The sequence below is a fragment of the Dipodomys spectabilis genome, unplaced genomic scaffold, assembly GCF_019054845.1.
Source record: "Dipodomys spectabilis isolate Male_0828 unplaced genomic scaffold, ASM1905484v1 ptg000017l, whole genome shotgun sequence".
In the NCBI taxonomy this organism is placed as follows: domain Eukaryota; kingdom Metazoa; phylum Chordata; class Mammalia; order Rodentia; family Heteromyidae; genus Dipodomys; species Dipodomys spectabilis.
In genome coordinates, this window is record NW_024870694.1 from 8447557 (window position 1) to 8469649 (window position 22093).

The 22093-nt window shown below is 43.1% G+C and overlaps 1 protein-coding gene across 5 annotated transcripts in view; it reads left to right on the forward strand.

Annotated features, from left to right (window-relative positions):
• Positions 1-1056: 1056 nt before the first annotated feature.
• LOC122097518 (kalirin-like) overlaps positions 1057-22093 on the forward strand; it is a 97534-nt gene continuing 76497 nt past the window's right edge. For all 5 annotated transcript variants that reach the window (XM_042668083.1, XM_042668091.1, XM_042668097.1 and 2 more), the window contains exons 1-2: positions 1057-1136; positions 1170-1262. In XM_042668083.1, coding sequence (XP_042524017.1) covers positions 1178-1262 — 85 coding nt within the window. In that variant the 5' untranslated portion in view covers positions 1057-1136; positions 1170-1177. The remainder of the gene's footprint in view (positions 1137-1169; positions 1263-22093) is intronic.

Consider the following 22093-nt stretch of genomic DNA (forward strand, 5'->3'; position numbering starts at 1 on the left):
TAGGCAGACAACATCTCTGAAGACAAACTCTGTCATAGATAAAAGACTGACACTTAGCCATTGTGGAATTTAAGAACAATCTAAAGATATCACTATATATAACTCAGGTGTATTTAGCCTAACTTTCTGAAATTAAAGGCTTATCCAAAAACACAGATGTGTACTTCCTTAAGTCCAGGGATAGGTACAGCTTTGGGGAAAAGCATCTCCTTTATTAGATGATGACATTCAAATCTCAATATCTGGGTCTTTCTCTCTCTCAATCTCTTTCTCACGGCTCCCCATTCCCTTCAAAAAAGTGAAAGGAAGTGAAAGTCAAAGGTCTGTGGTCAAAGGTTTGTGGGTTGCAACAGCCTAACGTTGAACTTTGGTCATTTGAGACCAAACCTAGAGTACTTTTTGCACATCCCTCTGGTCGGGAAGCTGATAAAGAAGTGGGGGGGGGGGCACCGTTATCACGACTAGCCCTTAAGCTTTAAACGGAAGGAAGGAAAATGGTTGGGTGCGATATTTTTAATAGCGAGGAGGTGAGGGGCGGGGATGGGGGGAAAGGAAAGGGCAAACTTAGTAGGGAGAAAGACACTACTGAGCTTTGAACCTTCAAACTCGGCTCCTTGTCTACCTCTGTGGCACACCCCCCCCCCCCCACCACCACCACCATCTAGTTGTCTGTTTTAAGCCAAAGCTGATGATAGTGAGCTCTAAGGAGGAGAGAGAGTTGCCAGAGTTTGGTGCAGGGGCTCGGTGTGACCATATTGGCAGAGCTGCCTGGTCCCCACAGCCACAGGCAGCATTGCATAAGGCCCCGCGCGCGCGCGCGCGCGCGCGCGAGCACTGCGCGCAGCCGCTGGCTGGGTCCCGGGCAAACAGCTGGACCTTGGAACTCCGCCCTCCAGAGGCCCTCCCCCCCCCCTCCGCCTCCTTCTCCTCCCCCCTCCCCCCCCCCCCCCCCCCCCGCCAGGCCCTCCCCCGCCTCCTCTCCTAAGTGGCCGGGACTCTGAGTAAGTCCGTTCGTGGTGGCGGAGGGGACTGGCGCGCTGTGGCAGCCCTGGGGCGACGCTGAAGTTTTCTCCCCGCTGCGCTGGAACTCACCCCCGGCAGCTGGCGCCCGGGCCATGCGGGAGCGCTGGGGACGCGCAGCAGCAGCAGCAGCAGCAGCAGCAGCAGCAGCAGCAGCATGAAGGGCGGCGATCGGGCTTACTCCCGAGGTCCCTCTTTGGGGTGGCTCTTGGCGAAGTGCTGCTGTTGCTTCCCTTGCAGAGGTGAGTGGCGGTGGGCGTTGGTCCCTCCGGAGCAGCGGGGCGCAGAGCAGGCAGCTGGGGCCCGGAGGAGGCGGGGTGGGGAGAGGGCGCATGGCGAGCCGCCTTGGTGGCAGTTTTCCCAGGAAGCAGAACGCGTGGGATGTCTCTGTCCCCGGGGAGATTTTTTTTTTTTAACTTTCAGAGTTGCCGTTTGGGGTCGCATTTACTTCCTGGAGACATCAGATGTCAGGGTGCCAACCTGCTGGAAGGGTGCAGATGCGCAGGGGCTGTGTCTGGGGCTCACTGCACTGCTCCTTTACCTATGGATCTCCGTCGGGACTCCGATGTGACTCCTACCTATAGGAATGTGTTTGACACTTGTGTCTACACTAGGAACTATTTTTGCCGAGTGACAATTTTCTTTCCTCTGCTGAGGCGTTCCTCAGGCCAGTGTGAATTTGCAGCTCTGGGCCTCAGTCCTTGGTTTTCATTAATTAACCGAGAAGTCTGGCTGTACCCAATCAGGACTGTGTTTAATTATTCTGCTCATTTTAATGTCGTCGAGGACACTTGCAGGAAATAACCAGTTTTCCCCAAAGTAGCCTGCAAATGCATAGGGTGAAAAGGATCCGGAGGGTGATGGATCCTGTAGTTTCTGAGGAAGAAACGCTGTTCATGTCACTTTACCACTTTACCACGGGGAACCAGGGAAAAGAGGATGTTTCTGTGTCATTAGAGGTGAGACCACAGCCTCTTTCTTGACGTTTGCCCTTTTTACAAAGTTTCTCCTGTGGGACCTCTGCATCCACACCTCCTCTCCGCTGTGGCATCTATGCAGAACCCTGATGCAACTTCTTCTAAGTGACCCTTCACCGTTCTCTAAGCCCCACACATGACCTAACCCTGACAGAGTCCCCCTGCTGAGCAGATTTATGGTTACAAAAACTAATTAATCTCACCTATCTTGTCCCATGTCGTTATGGTTCATAGTCCCAGTATTAGATTGTTCTGTATCTGCATTAATTAGAACATCCTAGAAGTATGTGGTATCCATAGGCTCACTTCAAAAGGAGTTGGCTGGGACCCTGAGAGCCTGTTTGTGAGAACTGAAGGAGGAGTGTCAAAGGAGAGGAGAGGAAGCAGGATATGGCCAGAGGGAATCTGAGTGGGTGGGTTTGCTCTGAAGGCTGTGATGCCATGAGTGAAGGATTCCCAGGCAGGATTTTTTTTTCTTCCGAGCCCATTTCTGGACCTCAGAAAATGTGGGGGTTTGGGCTTCACTAACCCAAAGCCCCTGCAGCCAGCCTTCCTCAGTACACAAGTGGTAGCCCCATTCCCTACAGGGTAATGGGTCCAGGGTCTCTAAGTCCTGGGTTTGTGGATTGCGCTAGCTCTCCCACAGTCTCAGGCCCATCAGAGGAGCAGTGGGGAGTCAGTGTCACCTGGAACATGATGGGGACCAGGAACATGATGGCTCTGTGGCTAGGACTGAGGCTCCTGAGAGAGGATGTTGCTGAATCCGGAACTGCAGCAGACCATGGACCCTCTGATGAAGATAGGAGACTGGACAATGAGAGCAGCTTAAAGGGAAAATAAAAGGGTTACGAGGGTCTATCACCTCCATGGAGGTGAAAATCTGGGGCTCAAGGTTGACATAGGGTGGTAGGGGCTTGCCATCTGAGCTATGAGGGTACTCCTTGGGCTCCCCTGTAGTCTAGATCGAGCAGAAAAAGAAATGAGGCTCTCCTTTCAGCCTGAGGGCATCAATTCTCTGGAGAAGATAAGGTCTGTGATCTGTGTAAGACTTGGCCAGCTACAGAGAGGGCTGCAGGAACGTCTTAGAAGTGGCTGGAGTAGACAGTGTTCACAGCAGGGAGCCCTCTGCCTCCCTTCTGTAAAACCAGTTTCTCTGGTCTTTCAGATGTGCAATTAAAAGGCAGCCTCCCCACTAGAGGGCTTTAAATAAAAGCAGCTAGTTGTTTGGTCTCTATACCTGCTTCTGAGGGAAGTTGGCTTTCTATACTGCCTGAGTAGTTTCCTTCCAAGCTTATGGATCAGAGCCCGCTGTTGTGAATTCTGGTTACTTGGCCTCCAGTCTTTGTCCTTTCAGGTTATAAAGAGACACCTTCCTAAAACCTGAAGAAAGAGACACACAAGTAAAAGAAACCAAGAAGTAGAATGGTGTGCGTGCGTGCGTGTGTGTGTGCGCGCTCCTGTGTGCCAGTACTGAGGTTTGAATTCAGGGCCTTGCCCTTCCACTTTGGCTTTTTTTTACTGAAAGGTGGCGCTCTAACACTTGAGCCACAGCTCCACTTCCAGCCTTTTGCTAGCTAATTGGAGATAAGAGTCTTGGATTTGTCTGATTTGTCTGCCTCTGTTGGCTTTGAACCTCCATTCTCAGATCTCTGCCTCCTGAGAAACTAGGATTCCAGGTCACCAGTGCCTGGCTATATGGTTATTTTGCATTCAAGGCTAAGGGATCCATGCTGGAATTTCTCTGGAGAATCCTAATTGGCTATCATGGTTATCACTGAGATTAAGTGTCAAAGATTCAGTGGTAGTACCTTTGTGGCTTATAAATATCACTTCTGGTGGAAAACTGTATAATTCAGCCAGGCTTATTTTTTGATTTGGAAAGGTGGGTTTCTTTTCTTTCTTTCTTTGGTTCTGTTGAGTTTGGGAATAGTAAAAGGGTTTTTTGGAAAGATAGTCTACCTTGAAATGGGTGTTGAAGGAAGAAGAGAAACCTGAAAAACAAGAGTAGGAAGGAAATAGAGAGCAGGTGAGAAGAAAGACCCAACACAAATACATTTACAGCTGCCTCTTTTGAAAGTGGGAAAACAACCTAAAGTGTGATCGACAATAACCTGCATGAGGCTGGAGGAAGATAAATCATTGCTGTCACACTCTGTGAGGACCCTGGGGATTGCTTTGGCTAGTCAAACTGTCCTTTAAGCCTAAAGAAGTGAGGCAGTTCTGGAGACTAGTTGTCTTAAGGTTTAAGAAAACCGCTTCTTTCAAAGTGACAAAACTATTTCAAATCACTTGGAAGTTGCTAAGTTATAAATCCTGTTGGAATTTTTAATTTCTTAGATCATATAATCTAGATGTTTACTGACCAATTTTAAAGCCCTTCAAGTCAATTTGTTAGTTTTCTTTGTCAACTTATAATTAACTTTGGAAATGTGGTCAGGAGGCCCTTTTGGAAGCCTGACCACCCTCTTCTCCATTATGTGCACGGGATTTATTTGTTCTTGTTTATTGCTCTATCGATGTGCCCTCGTTTCTCTGCACTTACATGGAGAGAATTCACTAGTCTGAGCAACTCAAGGAGTAAGAAAGGGGCTGGTGGCTTAGCTAAGGTGAGTCAGTTTACCAGGGGAGGTGCTGGAATCACATGATCATGGTCCTGTCACAGCAGAGATGTTTGGTTTCCTGCTTGACTATAGCTTAAAGAGTGCTGACCAGACTTGGGTGGGGATAGGAAGGAGGGCAGCAAAGAGTCCCTAAAATCGTCCTCATCGGTAATTGGTTTCTTCTTTACCTTTTCTAACTAGGAACCTTATGGCTTGATAAGTTTTATCCTTGGCCTATAAATCAATACACCTCCTTTTATAAAGTAAATTTAATGTGTGAAATCATGACAGTAAGTTCCTTCAGAAAGGTGCTGCTAACCTTGAAGACATACCTTGTGATACTGTTGCATACTTGAACTCAATAACTAAGGGACAAAATCCTTGCCACCTAGATGCATGGTTTTTTTTGTGTGTGTTTTAAATTTCCTAATCTTCTAACAAGTACCCTGATTATGGTGGTGGTGGTAGTAGTAGTAACAAACTTTTTAACTGGCCATTTGGCCTGTATTTGTTTTACCAATAGCTCTCTCTGCTCTTCTTTGCCTCCTTCCCAAGAATAACACTAATCTAGGGAGAAGTACACCCAAATCCTGTGCTGTCTTCCCAGATCTGCCTCTCCTAACTAGTAAGGAGTGTTATCCAGCTATTACCTAGATAACAGTACTGACTGCTGGTTATCATGTCACCTAATAAAAATGGGACTAGAAAAGGTGTGGGTCTGAAACCTGAGCAGAAGGGACTTCTCAAGCAGAAAGTGCTGCTGGAAATTAGGGCTGGAAGTAACCTTGGGATTATTTCATCCCATCCTTCTTTTCTACAGGAGGAAACTGAGGTCCAACCATTAGTCACAGAATCCTTTTCCAGATCCTCAATTCCATTGTAGCATGTAGCATCTCTTCACAAAGGCACAGCTTACTCTACTGAAAAGGGCAGAGACTATTCCCAAGCAGAAGCTCTAGGTTTGACAGTGGAATTATTTATTGCTCTTAGGGGTGATTATGTTCCCTACCTGGTCTTCTTTTTAGTCTGTTTTCATTTTAAAGAAACAGGGTCTCTGTAGTGTCAAGGCTGACCTATCCCCCCCCCCCCCCCCCCCGCTCCTGCCCCTGGCTCAAACCATTCTCCTGACTCATTCTCCTCTTCAAGTAGCTACAACCACAGTCATGCACCACCTCACCTGGCTTGTCTCTGTTCTTGATGTGTGCCCTGTCAGGTGGAAATGAATCAATGAAATGCATTCCTATCATTCCATCTTGGACTGTCCCTGGTTTTTATGTAGCACATAATGTTTTAATTCATTTGACAAATGTTTATGAGCTGACTGCATGCCGGCCTAGCCCTGGGTGCCTAAGAGAGGATGGAGATCATAATGGTGCTTACTCCCCTCGGCTGTGGGGAGGATTAGTTAAGATAATGTCTGTAAAGGGTTTAGCCAGGCACATAAAGTGCTTTTTTAAAAAGTGCTGCTATTAATGATAACAATAATTCCAGACATAGACTCCCATCCCCAGAGAGACTCTCAACTAATTCTTTGTGGGCCTCTGGTTGGTAATATGGGGAAGTTCATGGTCTTGGCTCCAACTGTTGTCAGTGTTATGCCTCAGTGTGAAGTTGTCACTGGAAGAGAAGAAAGTTTGTCATTTCCTTTATATAAAAAAGCCAAAAATGCACATACAAGCACCCCTACTCCTCCCACATACACGCACATACACACACATACACATCACTTCTAGTATCATAATCCTTGCATTTCGTAAAAGAAGATCAACTGGAAGACTGGCAAGAAACCTAAATGTCCCCTTTTTCTTCTTCTGTGAGGAAAAGGAAGTATAAGAATGTGGAAATATGCTGAGATTGGTAGATCAAGCTCCTTGGGAGACAGAGAGCTTGGTTTGAGGCCAGCCTGAGCAAAAAGTTTTTGAGACTGCATCTCAACCAATGGAGAAGATGTGGTGTTTAAGTGCCTGTTATTCCAACTGTGGGGATAAGTGGGCAGGCACAATGGCTGGGCCCAGTGGCATGTACAAGTCATCCCCAGCAACTACTGTCACCCTCAGGGAAATGCAAATAGGATTGCAGCCCAGACAAGCTGGGACAAAAAGAAAGAACCTGCTTCAAAAATAACCTATCGAAAATAACCAACAATTGGAGATAAGGCCCAAGTGGTACAGTGCCTGCCTATCAAGCATCAAATTCTCAGTTCAGTCCTCAGTACTGCCAAAAAAAAAAAAAAAAGTTGGGAAATAAAGCTGGGCAAGTGTTCTAACACCTAGCTACACTCCCAGCTAGCTACTCCTCTACCCCTACCATCCCCCCTGTTCCTAAATTATCCCTGTCAAAGTTCTGGACATTTTGCCGAAGTTTGGCCAAAGTCTTCTTTTCCCACATGGATGAGGACATGGGTTGCTTGACTCCCTGCCTGGTCTATTCAGTGACTAATGGGGCATACCTTTCCATTTCTTGAGATTGGCACAGCTTTCTGTGTTATGCTTCCTGGAAGGAGGGGAACTCTGGTTACACCAGAAAGGCAGGTAGGTGTCTGTCAGGAGGCTTTTGCCAGGTAAAAGAGCAAAGACCAGTGTTTCTGAACAGGTGGCACCACATTCTTCTTTGTGACTTGCAGTGAGGAAACTGTCAAGTTGAAAGGAAGGAAAACCATTCTGCTGCCAGGGAAACCATCACTGTTTCTAGCTGCCTTGTCCAGGTGGTTGACCTGTGCTCCTGTCCTTACCATGCTGGTGTACAACAGGATCTCTGGACAATTTCAATCTCTCCCTCTCTTTCTATTAGAAACTTCATATTGCTGTTGTGAATAAAGTGGAATTAATCTTTACCTATCTAAAAGCAAGTTCACACCACCATGAAAATACTGCAACATCTGCCACAGATCTCGCATCCCTGTCTCCCACCTGCTGGATGTCTACAAGTAGTTATAGTGTTAATCTAGGGCTATGGTGAACATGAATATCACAGGCCAAGAACCGCACACTCAACCTAGCAACCTTGTCCACATGTTCTTCCTCAAGCATGGATTCCATCAGCTTAGTACTCCTGACTTGGGATTTCCTCTCAGGCTTTCTTTATGCTTTGCACTTTTCTTTCTCCATCTTCGCTCTTTACTCTTTATCTCTTCCTTTTCCCTTCCCCCAGCTCCAGAGATCCTTCTGTATCTGAAGGAAGGCCACTGCTTCCCTGGGGAATTCTTGTTCTGAGAAGTTGTAGGGCCCAGTTGCCAGTTACTTTCTCCCACCCCTGGGTGGGGGATGGGTGGAAGGAGGATGAGCAATCAAGAACCATCTATGACTACTTTCCTGAACTCGTCTGGTTCAGGGTGCAAGCAGTGAAGGAGGTGGGTGCATCTTTGTTTCCTCACTCAAGATTATCTTGATTTTATTTCCTTTTCTCAGTATTCTAAAAGCAAACTGCTTATCTCTCTCTCTCTCTCTCTCACACACACACGCACACACACACACACACACACACACACACACACACACATACACACAGTTAAAAATTAGACTCTGTAGGCAAACAAAAAACTACAGTAACATAATCTAACCACCTAGAAGGAAGCACTTACGTAACCAGTGACTATGTTGTTTTCTCTGTGTTTACTACTTTTTACATAAATAATTTCATACTTTATATATTGCTTTAGAACCTGCTTTTTCTTCTTCTTTTGAAAGTCTTTCCATGTTAGTGCATTTCCAGGTTGTTGTTTTGTAGTTATTTGTTATAGCTTCCATTGCTAGGGCTGGTCCTAAGGGCCATGTACATGCTAAGCAAGTGCCCCTGAGCAGTATCAACAGTCCTCTAGGTTATTTCTCTGTGTGTGTTCTGGGCCTAAGGCTTTGAACTCAGGACCTGACCACTGTCTCTAAGCTTTTGTGCTCAGGGCTAGCTAGCATGCTCTTCCACTTAAGCCAGAGCTCTACTTCTAACTTTTTGGTAGTTAATTGTAGGTAAAAATCTCACTCGTTTTCCTGCCTAGGCTGGCTTCAAACTGATCCTCAGAACTCAGACCCCTGAGTAGCTAGGATTACAAGCATCAGCCACTGGCACCTAGCTCCTTCAGGATATTGTTGATGGATTTGGTAACTGTTGGTATGAGTTTGGTGTTGTGGCTAAAAGTTTGATGAGGAGGTGTGAGGGAAGAGTCATGACTGAGAACATAGATCTTCCCAGGATCAGATGGTGCACACAGATGGCTTCTTGGTCTGGGGTTTCTAGTCTGAACTCTACACCTTTCCTTCCTGCATGGTAGGGTTTACATCCAGTAGACCTGTTCCTCAGAAGATTATAAGCATAGCTACAGTGGAAGGTTTGCACCTCTCTTCTTCTTAGATATACAGTGCCTGCTCATTGTGGAGTCTCACTAAATAGGTATGAGAATTGTTCTTTTCTTTTACTTTGAGGTAAATCTTAATAGGTAGATAGGTTATTAAACTGTTACAACTGGGAAAAAGAATCTATAATTACTTTTCTGTCTAGCAAAATTATACATAAATAGGAAGAATCTTTGGGGTTTTTTGTTTTTTGTGTTTTCTTTTTGTCAGTGTGGGGCTTGAACTCTGGCCCTGGCCCTGGCTCTGAGCTCTTCAGTTCAAGGCAAGTACTCTTCCACTTGAGCCACAGTGCCACTTCTGGTTTTCTGGTGGCTAATTAGAGATAAGAGTCTCACGAACTTTCCTGCCCAGGCTGGCTTTGAACTAACTTTCCTGTCTGGGCTGGCTTTGAACCACCATCCTCAGATCTCAGCCTCCTGAGTAGCTAGGATTACAGATGTGAGCCACTGGTGTTCAGCAAGAAGAATTTTTTAAGTACAAGGTAAATAAAGATAAAACCCCATTACCTAGAGATAACCATTTTTAACATTTTACAGACATCATTTCTCTTTTTCTATTTTTTCTCAGAAATATGATACATTAATGCTACAGACTTTCTTCCTTTAACACAGGGAACAGTCTCTCTGAATGCATTCAGAAGTAGACTGGAGCCAGCTCATCTCAGAGAGGGCTTGTTAAAGTCTCAGGGCTTAGAAAGCCATTGGAAGCTTGGGATGAACCATGGTAGAGTTGTATGCCATGGAAATCACCAGACATTACAAGTCAGGGCATTTGTTCCATTTAGAGGACTGGTTTATCAGCATCCCACTGGATACACATTCCACCATGTATAAAGATAATTTGTTTTTCTTTAATCAACCCACTCATTCCAGATTGTTTCTAATTTTTGCTCTAATCGGTATTGTAGTAGCCTTTCTGGTAGTTGTCTTACCCCGTATCCTAGGAACATGTTCTGACTCAAAGGATATCTAGAATTTGAAGACTCATTTGTTGCCAGTTACCCAGTTACCCCCAGTTTTACACCCTTGAAAGGAAGACACTGTTCTTTGTTTGGGGAGGATTTATGAGAAACATCTTCTGAGACTAGGAATTTCTTGTCTCTCAGACTGTTTACTTCTGTTTACAGAATTAACTTAATTCTTTTTACATGTAAAAATACCCTGCCTGAGAGTATAATAAATGAGTACTTTTGATTTTTAAGTCTGTGTACTGATAAGCAGGGTATAAAAATATGTAAATATATTTTGTGGTTGTTCTGGATTATGAGGCAACAGATCATGATGATGAAGAGCTTGGAGCTTGTTCTTTGTCCAAGAACAGCCTGAATGAATATGAATCCCAGCTCTGCTACTTCACTGTGTAACCATGTGCAAGGCACATAAACTCTTTGCCTTAGTTTCCTCTTCTGGAAAATAGAGATCATCATGAAATCTGTTCATGAGGTTTATTACAAGGTTTGGTTGAGGTACATGTAAGTACTAGAAAAGAGTTTAATTCCTGTTATTAGTGAGTACCTAATACATTAGCTTTGATAGCTAATGTATTAGAATCTAATCTGGATCCCAGGGGTCCAGCAAGATCCTGCCAGAGTGCTCCTGACTTTTAGATATGGGTGCCTTCTTCAGGACTAGGACATAATCAAAATCAAAATGTAACAAGGCTTTGCCCTCATTAATTTACAGTGATCTGTAGCCATAGAGAATCTCAACCTGTGATTGAGATTCTCTCTCTGTCTCTGTGCCTGCCTGCCTGCCTGCCTGCCTGCCTGCCTGCCTGCCTGCCTGCCTGCCTGCCTGCCTGTCTGTCTGTCTGTCTGTCTGTCTGTCTGTCTCTGTCTCTGTCTCTGTCTGTCTGTCTGTCTGTCTGTCTCTCTCTCTCTGTCTCTCTCTCTCTCTGGTGCTCTCAAGGAAAATATCTGGTAAGGAGAGGGGAGGAAGGAGGATTTTGTTTGAGCAATAGGGACCCCATTTGAGGGAAGTAACAAGTACAAGAGTCTTATTGCGACTACTCTTCTGGCCCCAAAGTGGGCACTGTTTACGATCTGGACAAAATTTAAAGAGCCTCTCTAAAAGGTTTTGCTAAATATTAGAGGAGAATATGAGGAAGTGCACTAAGAGGAGCGTGCAGCCTGATGGCTTTGTGTGGAGGTTTATAGCTTTTAGCACCATGCATGAAGCTGCTTGCATCAAGAGCTCCGGTGGGCTGGGTATAGTGGCACTTGGAAGGCTAAGCTTGGAGGATTGTTTGAGCAGGAATTCAAGGCCAAACTGGGAAGCCCTAAAGAAACCCATTTCATAAAGAAAAGAGATGACCCCATAAACACCTGAGGTACCTGTACTCTGTTCATAAAGGATCATTACTGAGACCCTTCCAAATTTACCACCTGAGCCCTTGTGGAGCTATCATTTTGTAACCTGAGGGCCTTCCTTGACACCTTGATCCTGAGATCTGGATTAAAAGGCACACATTCTCATTCTTTGTCACCCACCTTGGCCCTTCCCACCAAGACTCCATTCACGTTCTACCTTTTGCAACCATACACCACTAAAGATGGCCCTATGACAAGTGTCTGCTGACACTCCTCTATTGGCAGGTTGTAGACCTGCTCTGTGACATGGAAGGCATTGTTCTCAGTCACCTCTGTGACCTTCTCCAGTTCCCAGACTTAGAAACCAAAGAGAATCCTGCTCATTCACTGAGGTTCTTCTGTTTGAAAGCAGACCTCAACTATCTTTTAAAGGATTTTTTTTAACCTTTCTAGTTTTTAAGCTCCATTTCTTTGTGCTCTGGTTTGAAAATTCTAACCTCTTATTTTAACTTTGAGACTGTTAGCAGCCAAACACCAGCACAGCCATGCATCTTCTCACATAGCCACTGTCCCTGCTCAGTCCCAGGGACTAGCCAGGTCTAAATTTAACCATGACCCTTCTGTCAGCTATGCAAACCAGAACTGTAAGAACAAAACCAGAGCTGTATATTCTCAGGGTGTGTGTGTGTGTGTGTGTGTGTGTGTGTGTGTGTGTGTGTGTGTGTGTGTGTGTGTAGGAGTTAGAAGAGAAAGAAGGTGAGAAAGGCTCCCCAAGGGCCTAGACCAGCTCTGGGCAAAGAAGAGGAGTATAGTCATCCCAAGAGACTGTTGGACTTTGTCCTAGTTTGGCTGATTCCTCCCACTATATATGATCAGTGATATAACTCACCTGGATTTGTAATTACCATGGCTTCTTGCCAAGCATTATGCCAGTTATGTGTTCACCTTTATCTCGTGTCTCGTATTCCAAAGTCATTGTTCCCAGGTTCATGAATTACAATCTATACATTGTGATATGTTGATTTCAGCTCTTGTTGAGTTGTCTGACTTCACTCTTTATGTAGGTAGCATCCCTTTCTGTATCAGTGGGCAGGGAGACAGAACAGAAACAGGACAGGCCCCGTTTCTGAAGACTTGTTTCTGGAATGGCTTTGCCAAATCAGGTACTGAATACTTGTAACTGCAAAATACTGAAAGTGAGTTGGTTTGTGAAATTGAGCTTATTATGACTTAGTCACACTTAATATACATACATTTGTTTGTATAATTATAATTGGCATCATATATCATGAAATTCATAATGTGGCATTTTCGTAGCATCTGATTATGACTCCATCAAGATAATATTTTATTTTCTGTTTGTCTCTAGTGGGTATGTTGGAGTTATCTCGAGGCAAGTATAGAAAGGGTACCTTGATTGTGTTTTATTTTTAAAATGCCCACACTGGAAGTTGAAAGGAGAAGCTACCACTACACTTTTTGAGCTGGGGTTCTACCAGGAAATTCTCAGGTTAGTATCACATATGGCCTGGAGAAAGAGAGAATGGGCCCATTGGCTCTCTGGTGCTCATCTGTCATTTTTGTCAGTATAGGAATGTTATTTGTAAGCAATTCTCCTTAATTCAGGTAAGAGAGAAAACATAGATCAAGGAGAGACATACTGAGTCCTCACCTTGGCATTAGAACTCATTGAATGTGTTCATCTGGTTACCTAACTTCTTTATAGCATTTTCTTCTTCTGTACACTTGAGAGAATACAGGTACTCATCCCTTAGGGTGTCTGTGAAGACTTAAGTGAAAGTGTGTGTGTGTGTGTGTGTGTGTGTGTGTGTGTGTGTGTGTGTGTGTGTGTGTGTACAGTTCCTGGATCCTGGTAGTTTGGTATTCTTTCTGTTGTCAGACGTTTTTCTGTCTTACAGGGTCATAATTTTAGATAAGCCCTTAAATGATCTAGGGTGGATTAGTGAATATTTCTCAACGCTTCCAAGGAAAACAGGTGTACCAACCTAGGCCTCAAAACTACAGGCCTGCTGCCCAATATGAGCCCTAGGATTGTCCTTATTCAAAACTAGTTTCTGATCTGGTAGATCCTAGGGCTAATTCAAAACGACAGTTCTTACTAGGAAAGAGATAAAAGTTTCTCCCTTCTTCTTAGAGGTCAATATGTTGGATTCTTGAGCAGTTCCTCAGTAGGTCACTATAAAGCACCTTTATATTAATTTTTTTATAGTTTGTCCTTTTATTTTTGCAATACATTTAGCTATTTCTAAAGTTTTTTTATTGTAAAGAAACTGTACAGAGGGGTTACAATTACATGGGCAAGATAATGAGTACATTTCTTATCAAGCGTTGTAGCCTCCTCCTTTGTTTCCCCTTCCCATCCCTTCCAAGCTTCCCCCTCCCACCCAATCCTCCCCCCACCACCCCAACACCTTTATATTTATTAATTGGTTTATTGTATGCCATTTAACTGTTTCAAGTTCATCATCCTGGACATATTCCTTAATTACTACAATTACCTGCTGTGCTCTGGTAATTATCCAAACTGCCATTTATGACACAGAAATTTTTGTTCTGCCATCAGCAACCAATCAGAGCTGTTTATATTCAAATCGCATTGACTGCTTTTAGGCAAAAACAAACTTGACAATTTTGTTAATTGTACTTTTTGTTTACATTAGGCTTTTAGTAATAGCAAAATTCACTTACAGATCTTCATACTTAGTTGAAAGTAAAAAGGTAGAAATTCCCCAAATTGATTTTCCTTGGGGCCATCTGCCCTGATTTGTGTCACATTCGTATCCCTGAATTAATTCTCATGGCCCAAAGAATGAAATACTCAGGTAGGACTCACCCCAGGGATAGAAACTGAGCAGAGATAGGGTTTCAACTCACAAAAGCTGTGAGTCTGGGGTACACTTATGAAGCAGAATGGATGCCAGAGAGGCAGCCAGCCAGCAGTTGAGGTATGTTCAACAAGTGAAATCCCTCTGTCCTGTGGTAGTGCTCAGGGACAGAGGACCTGCTCTTCTAAAGGAGGGTAGAGTGTGTGTTCAGTGAGGCCTGGTGAAAGGAAGGGCCTGGAGGAGTGTGTTTCAGGGAGTGTGTCAGGGGTCAGGAGGAGTGTGCTTCACCAAAGAAGTAAGCATATGAAGTAGGTAAGGACAAGCATCCAGTCCTGGGAGAGACTGGAATATCTATAGAAATGAATAACAAATAATAATTTGTGGTGTGTCAGTGTCTGCAGGCCTTCAACTTTGGGAATTCGGTGTACACACTTACAGGTGAGAAGATTGAAACTCCAAGAGATTAAAACTATGTTCCCAGGAGCCATGGCTTATCAGCTATCCTGACTTCTCAATAGTCTACTTTCTGTCCCATTTACCCTGCAGCCCAACTCAACTGCAGTCCTTGTATCAAGTTCTTTAAGATTTTTATTTCTGTAGTAGAATACAGTTCCATATTGTGTCCCTTTAGCCATGGAAGGGAATAGCAGGTCCAGAAGCAGCTTTTTCTGGGGGATATGTAAACCTTGTGCTGCCAAAGCTCTTAACATAAGCATTGCCTGGCATACACACACACTTTTATACTCTAAATAGCAGAGACCCAGAAATGTTTGTCTACTTTTGCCAACATCTGACTGTGATTATCTTTAACCGCAGTCACACTTGTTTGTCTCTTAAAATAGCATTGACTCTCCTGATGAGGCGGCTTTAAGCCATCACAGCCTTTCCAGAGACCTGTCTGTGCTACCTGCCTTCCGGTAGCCTTAGCAGCCAGGGGTTGTTTTCTCCCAGAGAGTGAGCTGCAAGCTTGGCCATGTCTGATCTGCAGGGACAGACCCTACATTAGACCCATCTAATTTTTCTTTTTCTTTGTGGTGCTGGGAATTAAACTCAAGGCCTTGTGCATGCCAGGTAAGCACTCTGCCTCTATGCTATATCCAATCCAGACAGTTTTTGACCTACCCTCTCTAGATCTGGATCTTTTCAGGACTAGGAATACATGAAGCTCAATGGCAGAGTGCTTGCCTAACATGCTTAAGGTCCTAAATTCAATCCCTGTAGTGCCAAAAAAGAACAAGGTTGTGCCTTTGCTTTGGGGTTGAGCTTCAGAGAAGGTCTATTCCCATATGGTAGTTCATTAGGGTTCTTTTGGTTTAATAAAAGTTGCTCCATTTTGGCTTTGAACTTGATGAAAGTAAAAGGAAGGAAATGAATAGAAATCTTATAATTGCTATTTATGCCTCCCTTGAAACACACACACACACACACACAATACATCAACCTAAGTGAGGAACTTCTACCAGATGAAGCCTCCCAGTCTTGTTTCAGAAGATTTTCTCAGAAGATTTCCTTCACTAAGATCAAGGAAATGAACATCACTCCTTGTGTGTGATTCTGCTGTAGACTTGAATGCCATCAGCCAGAGATCCCTTTTCTGAAGTAACCAAGGTCTACCACATGGGTGGCAAACTGAAAATACCAGAGCAAGAGCTCTAGACAAACAGATGTCAGACTTCCTTCCCATGTGTCAGGCTTGCTCTGCGGCTGGGCAGGGTTTCCAGAGTGAGGCATAGAGGTCACTGACCTTTGAGCTCTGACAGGAGACATTGTCAATGCCACTGTTGGGTTGTTTCTCTTCCAGAACCACAAAGGTTGTTACTGTATAACCTTGTGATAGCAGATTTCAAAGCTGAAGCACTTAATAGTGGAAAACTTGGGAGATGAAAGTTTCAAATGAGTTCATGAAAGCCCTAAAAATATTTTTATGATCCTTAAAATAAATTTTCCCATTAAGTAAAGAGAATGAGTGTCATGCAATTTCCATTCTATTGGGTTAGACATATTTCAGACCTTTCCTAACTCAGAATTTGATCCCGATATTTTAAAATTCTTTTTCTGTCTAGAGATAATAGGTACATTTAGATGTGGTCTTTCATCCAAATGGGGTCCCAAACTGTGTGAGAGTATGGACTTCAGAGCCCCACAGACCTGCTTTGAATACTGGTCCTGTCGTTCCCCAGCTCCCTGATCTGCCATAAAAGACTTAACCCTATTCACAATCACAATAGTAAAAGGGGAAGAACATTAGCACCTATGCTTCTGGGATGTTCTAAATATTAGACAAGAGAAGGATAGGCAAGAAAGAGAGAATTGTGGTAAATGTTCTCTACTTTGGTAAAGATCATAAGGTTACAGACACTTCACTTCATTGTCTTTTTTTTTCCCCTGTAATATATAACTTTTGGAGTCTTTGGCTTTTTTCAAGTCATCTAAGTTTTAATTTATGAAGTCATGAAGTACTTTCTAACTTAGAAGTAAAAGACATGGGAAGTGCTGATAAATCCTCTTTTCCTTGTGAGACTGGTAGTTTTGGGGTATCCACCTGAGTCCACAGGAATCGAAAACATGTCATGCAGCTCACCTGTTCACAGCCCCCAAGCACTCCTATGAGGGTATCTTTGTGTTTGTCCACATAGGTCAGTTGTCATATATACGCCCAAAGTTAGGCAAGGAAAAATTGTACAAGGATTTTTACCCAGTGCTAAGTGAGTGTGCTATTTAAGTTGATAGATGAGAACATGGTGCCCATGACAGACGCAACACCTTAACTAGATCAAAGCTAGCATCACTGGAAAATAACTCAGTTAACACCCTATATCTCTGAATTAATGCCTCATTTGAGGACTCTTTCCATCTAAAATATACACCAAATCCAAGTATGAGTAAACATCTGGCAATCACACACAGGAAGGCCTCTGACAAAGTAGCATTCTTGTCATTATTTTATATATATATATGTGTGTGTATATATATATACATATATATAATGATCATATATATATGTATATATATGCATATATATATATATGTAATGAAACCCCTGATCATTTTCTATAAGAGACATTGGAATAATTGGTTACAGTTGAGTTGAATATCAATACTAAAGTTCTTTTTTTTGGTCTACTGTACTGCCAATATGTAAGAGAATGTCCTTGCTTTAAGAAAACATACGTTGAATTATTTGGGAATCAGAAGGATCTTCTCTGTAACTTAGTCTCAATTCAGAGGAAGAAAACAGAGAAAAAGCAAGTGGTCAACCTTCAGCATAGGAATATTTTATTAATTTTTTTCTGTGTTACTGGGTTTTGAACATAGGTCCTTATGCTTGCTAAGTAAATGCTCTACTGCCTCTGCCATCCTTCCAGCTCTTTTTATATTGGTTATTTTGAGATAAGGTATCACTTCCAATTCAGGCACACAATTGGACCACAAGTCTTCTATTTTTCCCTTTTGGCCATATTGGGATGGCAGATGCTTGCCACCACACCCAGCTTTTTCCAGAAGTCTTGTGGACTTTTCTGCCCAGGCTGACCCAAAATGACAATTCTCTGGATCCCTATGGAGCTAGGATGATGGGAACACATGTGCTCAGCTATTAGTGGAGAAGCGATGTTGGTGTATGACTCTGGATGGCCTGCAACCATGATCCTCCTGACCTCAGCCTTGCAAGTAGCTAGGGTTACAGACGTGACTCATCAGTGTCTGGCTTACTAGGGATTCTTTGTATGAGTCTTGCAGTTTTTCTCTAAGTATGAAGTTATGTCAAAAAGAAAAATGTTGAAGAACCAATGGGATTATTTATGATCCAGCCCTTGATGGGCCAGACAAACAGTGAGGTTTTCTGACCATGTGGACTCTTAGTATTGTTTCTGTGCCCTTGGAAGCCAGGCCAGTGTTCTCAGGATGCACAGGAAGATGCACAGGAGCATCTTCCCAGGAGGAGCACAAACCTGAGCAATGCAGAGCAAGACACTAAGCGCAGCCAAAAGCTCAGACCAAACCCATCTTGGTTTCTGCTTTTTCAAGCCAAGTTCTGAGGAACTGGGGGATACCCACTTGCCATATGTGTTTGGGAGAAGCAAGGCAAGGATAAGACTGCACGGTCTCAAATTAGGTTAAGGTCAGAGACTCTGAACCTTCACATTTTCTTTCCCATCCTTCACTAAAAAATGTAGCTGACCAAAAAAAAAGACACTGAAAATAGGCACTTGACCTTCAAGCAGCTATTTCTTTCTCCAAATGGGCAGTTTTCCTCTTTTTTTATTCTTCAGGTTCCCTAGGAGAATTTCCATTGCAGCATTTTAGTTAAGCAGCGCTTAATTACAGTCTTAAGCTTTCCAGAGTCACCCTACTGCACTCCCCCATCCACCTCCATAATGAAGCCTATGGGAGTTACCTTTGGGTAAGGTTACTATTGAAGGGCACATGTCCACTAAATCCAGGGCAAACGTCCCACAAGCTTCAGGGTAGGCTTTGATGTGAAGGCGTATTAGCTTAAAATAACTGGACTGCACTGTAACTTATTTCCTGCTTTGGCCTGTACAGCAGGTTTTGAGTTGGGCTGACAACCCTGCTGTCAGTACACCATCCCAGGAGTCTGATTCACCTTTTGCATTTCCAGACTTAGGTGAAATTATAACCAAGGTCAATGCCAACTGCACCATGTTCTAGAACATGTCAATAGGAGTGTGGTAAATGCTGCCAAATCCCCTCTAGGGTCAGCATCTACATTTGCATATAAAATTTTTGAAGAAGCCCTGAAATAAAGAAGCAGGTAACTTTGTTTAAAGTCTGTGGGACTCTTCTCTCCAATTAACCAACAAAAAAGCCTCATGTAGAGGTATGGCTCAAGTGGTAGAGTACCAGCCTTGATCAGAAAAAGCTAAAGGACAGCACCCAAGTCCTGAGTTCAAGCCCCAGTACGGGCACACACATAGAAAGAATAAAATAAATAAATACATGGATACCACCTAGAACATTGAAGGAACACATGAAATGTAGGCATACACCAATAGTGACACTTCTAAGTTTAAGAATTGAGAACTTTACCAGCATTGACTTTTTTTTAGAGGTGTTGGGGCCTAAAAATATCCAGATTCCAATTATTTATCTTTTTTTTGTCCTTAGCTATTATTCTTCACTATTTATTTCATGAGCAAAGAATTTGTGCTGGGGATACAAAGAAGGAGGATAGCTCTGTCCTCAAGGACCTAGCTTAGAGAGGTAAAGTATAATGGCAAGCATTTGTCAATGCCCAAGAATGGTACAAAAGGTGTTGTCAAAGAGTAGGGAAAACATACTGTGCTTAGTTATTTAAGAAGTCCTAGGAGGACTAAGGCAAGCAGAGAGCTGAAGGGTAGTGTGATCAATGAGATTCAATGTGATTGGTTCAGTGATTTGAGCAATTAGACAAAAGTGAAAGGTTCAAACTATAGCATGCATCATAATTACTTGGAGAATTTGTTAACTCAGAGTGCTAGGCCAGCCCATACCTTCATGTTCAAGGTTCTACCACTTGAGCCAGAGCTCTACTTCCAGCTTTTTGGTGGTTAATTGGAGATAAGAGTATCATGGAATTTCCTGGCAGGGCTGGCTTAGAACGTGGGTCCTCAGATTTTAACCCCCTGAGTAGCTAGGATTACAGTTGTGAGTGACTGGCACTGGCTCCATAGCTTCTTATTGACTAATTCTGGAATAGGGCCACAAATTTGTGTTTCTACTCAGCCTGCTGGTGATCCTGGCATTGCTGTCCTGGATCACTGTTTGAAAACTTTGGATTAATGAAGGAAGGGTGAGCTCCTGCCTGATCATGAATAGCTAAAATCTGTAGGCTGACAAGCTAGTTTTATTGTCCAAATTTTGAATAGTGATTTGAACAAAATGATGAGATTGCTCCAGTATTAGTATATCAAAAGAGAAATAAGAGAAAAATGGCCAGGTGCCATACCTATATAATCCCTACTACTCAGGAAGCTGAGATCTGAAGATTAAGATTCAAAGCCAGCTGGGCAGACAAATTCCTAAGACTCTTATCTCCAGTTAACTGGCAAAAAGCTGGGTGTAGAGGTGTTTTTCAAGTGGTAGAGCACCAGCCATGAATGAAAAAGCCAAGCAAGAACACAAAACCCTGAGAACACAAAGAGCACAAAGCCTCAGTAGTAACACACATGCACATGCACACACACATACACACACACACACACACACACACATACACACACACACAGAATAAGAGAAAGACTGGATGCAGAGGCTAGTTGATAAAGCAAGTGAATTAAAAGATCTGAGTTAGGTCAGTGACAAAGTGATTGGAAAGATGATGTCAGTGCAGATCTTTGTAGGAGAGAGAAAAATGTTGGCCTTGTCATTTGGAGGGTGTAGTCTTCAGTTATGGGTAGTCACTTGTATAATGTGATTTGCAGGCTTGATGGTGATGAGCAGGATGAGCTTGTACATGTTTACACTATGTAAAAGAAAAAGGGGAAAAGTTGCTGTATAAGCTGGTAGAATGAACAGTATCTTAGGGAACTCATTTCTCCCTTTCAGAGCTTTTGTGTGAAGGCTTAAGGACACACTCTGGACTCTGGAATGGTCCTGTTTTACCAAAGAAAGTTGGTTTACCTGCCAGGAGTAGAGCTTGATAGCATATCATGTGGTATGGAGAAAGAAAGCCAGAAGATGCTCACTCCAGCCTGGAGCTTGGCAGATACCATGTGGAGTGATTAAATGATCCTCTGTGTTCATGATGTAACTGTAGACAAATGCAGATTTCAGGCAATCTCAGTTCCAGCTTATTTGCTAATTCTTAGTGTCTGTCACTTGAAAGTAAAAACCATTTTTGTTTGTTTTAAAATAAATTTTATTATGTATACTTAAGATGTAGGACATGATTGTGTTGGATACGAATAGTTATTACAAAGATTCTTATTGTGAAACCGTTAAGATTATCCATCATTTCATATGATTTTTCCATCATCTTTCTTTTCTGTGGCCAGAATAACTAAACTCTCCTCACTCAGCAGAAATTCCAAATAAATTTTATGCACTCTAATTCTCATGTCGTACATTGGACTCTAAACTAGTGCATCTGACATATTTGTGACATTGTGTCTGTTATCTCCCCATGTCTTGCCCCAACTCCGCTGTTTAATTCTTGAAGCCTAGACTCAGGTCGGGGAGACAACACTGAAGGACCCAGCAACAGTGAATGAGACTATGGACTGAGTTACAGTAGGATTCAGCAGACTAGATCTCAATGGAAATCAGAGTGTCTGACTCTTCTCCCATGTCAAGATTGTTTATCTTTATATGAAGGGCTAATCTCATAAAGGTCTCTTTATTGTTATTGTTTTAAATGTACCTTGTGATTTTATTTTTGTTGTTGTTGTGTTTCCTCTGTATGTTCTTTCCCCTATGGCATATCCCCTGTTGTCACTGTACTCAATTTTGATACCTTGCATCTTGTATATACATGTGTCTAATCTGGGGAGAGGAAGGGGAATAACAAAACACTGAAACAAGGACACAGGATGACCCATTGCAACAAGGATACCCACTGGACAGTATATTGGAAACAAACTTTACAACATCGGGCAGCGAAGCGGGAGGGGGGGAGAGATAAGAATGTGGGAGCTTGGGGAGGGAAGGGATAGTGGGACACCAACAAGGAAGGGAAGGGGTAACAATGACTGACAAGTAATGTACTCATTGCCTTACTCATGTAACTGTAACCTCTCCGTACAATATCTTAACAATAAAATAAAATTTGAAGAAAAAAAAAGGGTGGGCCACTAAGTAGAAGTGCAACACAGAGGCCAATACTAAGGTGGTCTTAAGGTTCAGAGTGGAGTTTTTTCATACTCCTAGTTTAATGGGAAAGTTCTAAACTCATAGAGTTTAGGTGTACAAAAGCTATAAAAACATACAAAGTCTCAGTAAAGTGGTACGGTAAGGAACAATAGTGAAGAGAAGAAACTGTAGAACTAAGTGTAAGAGC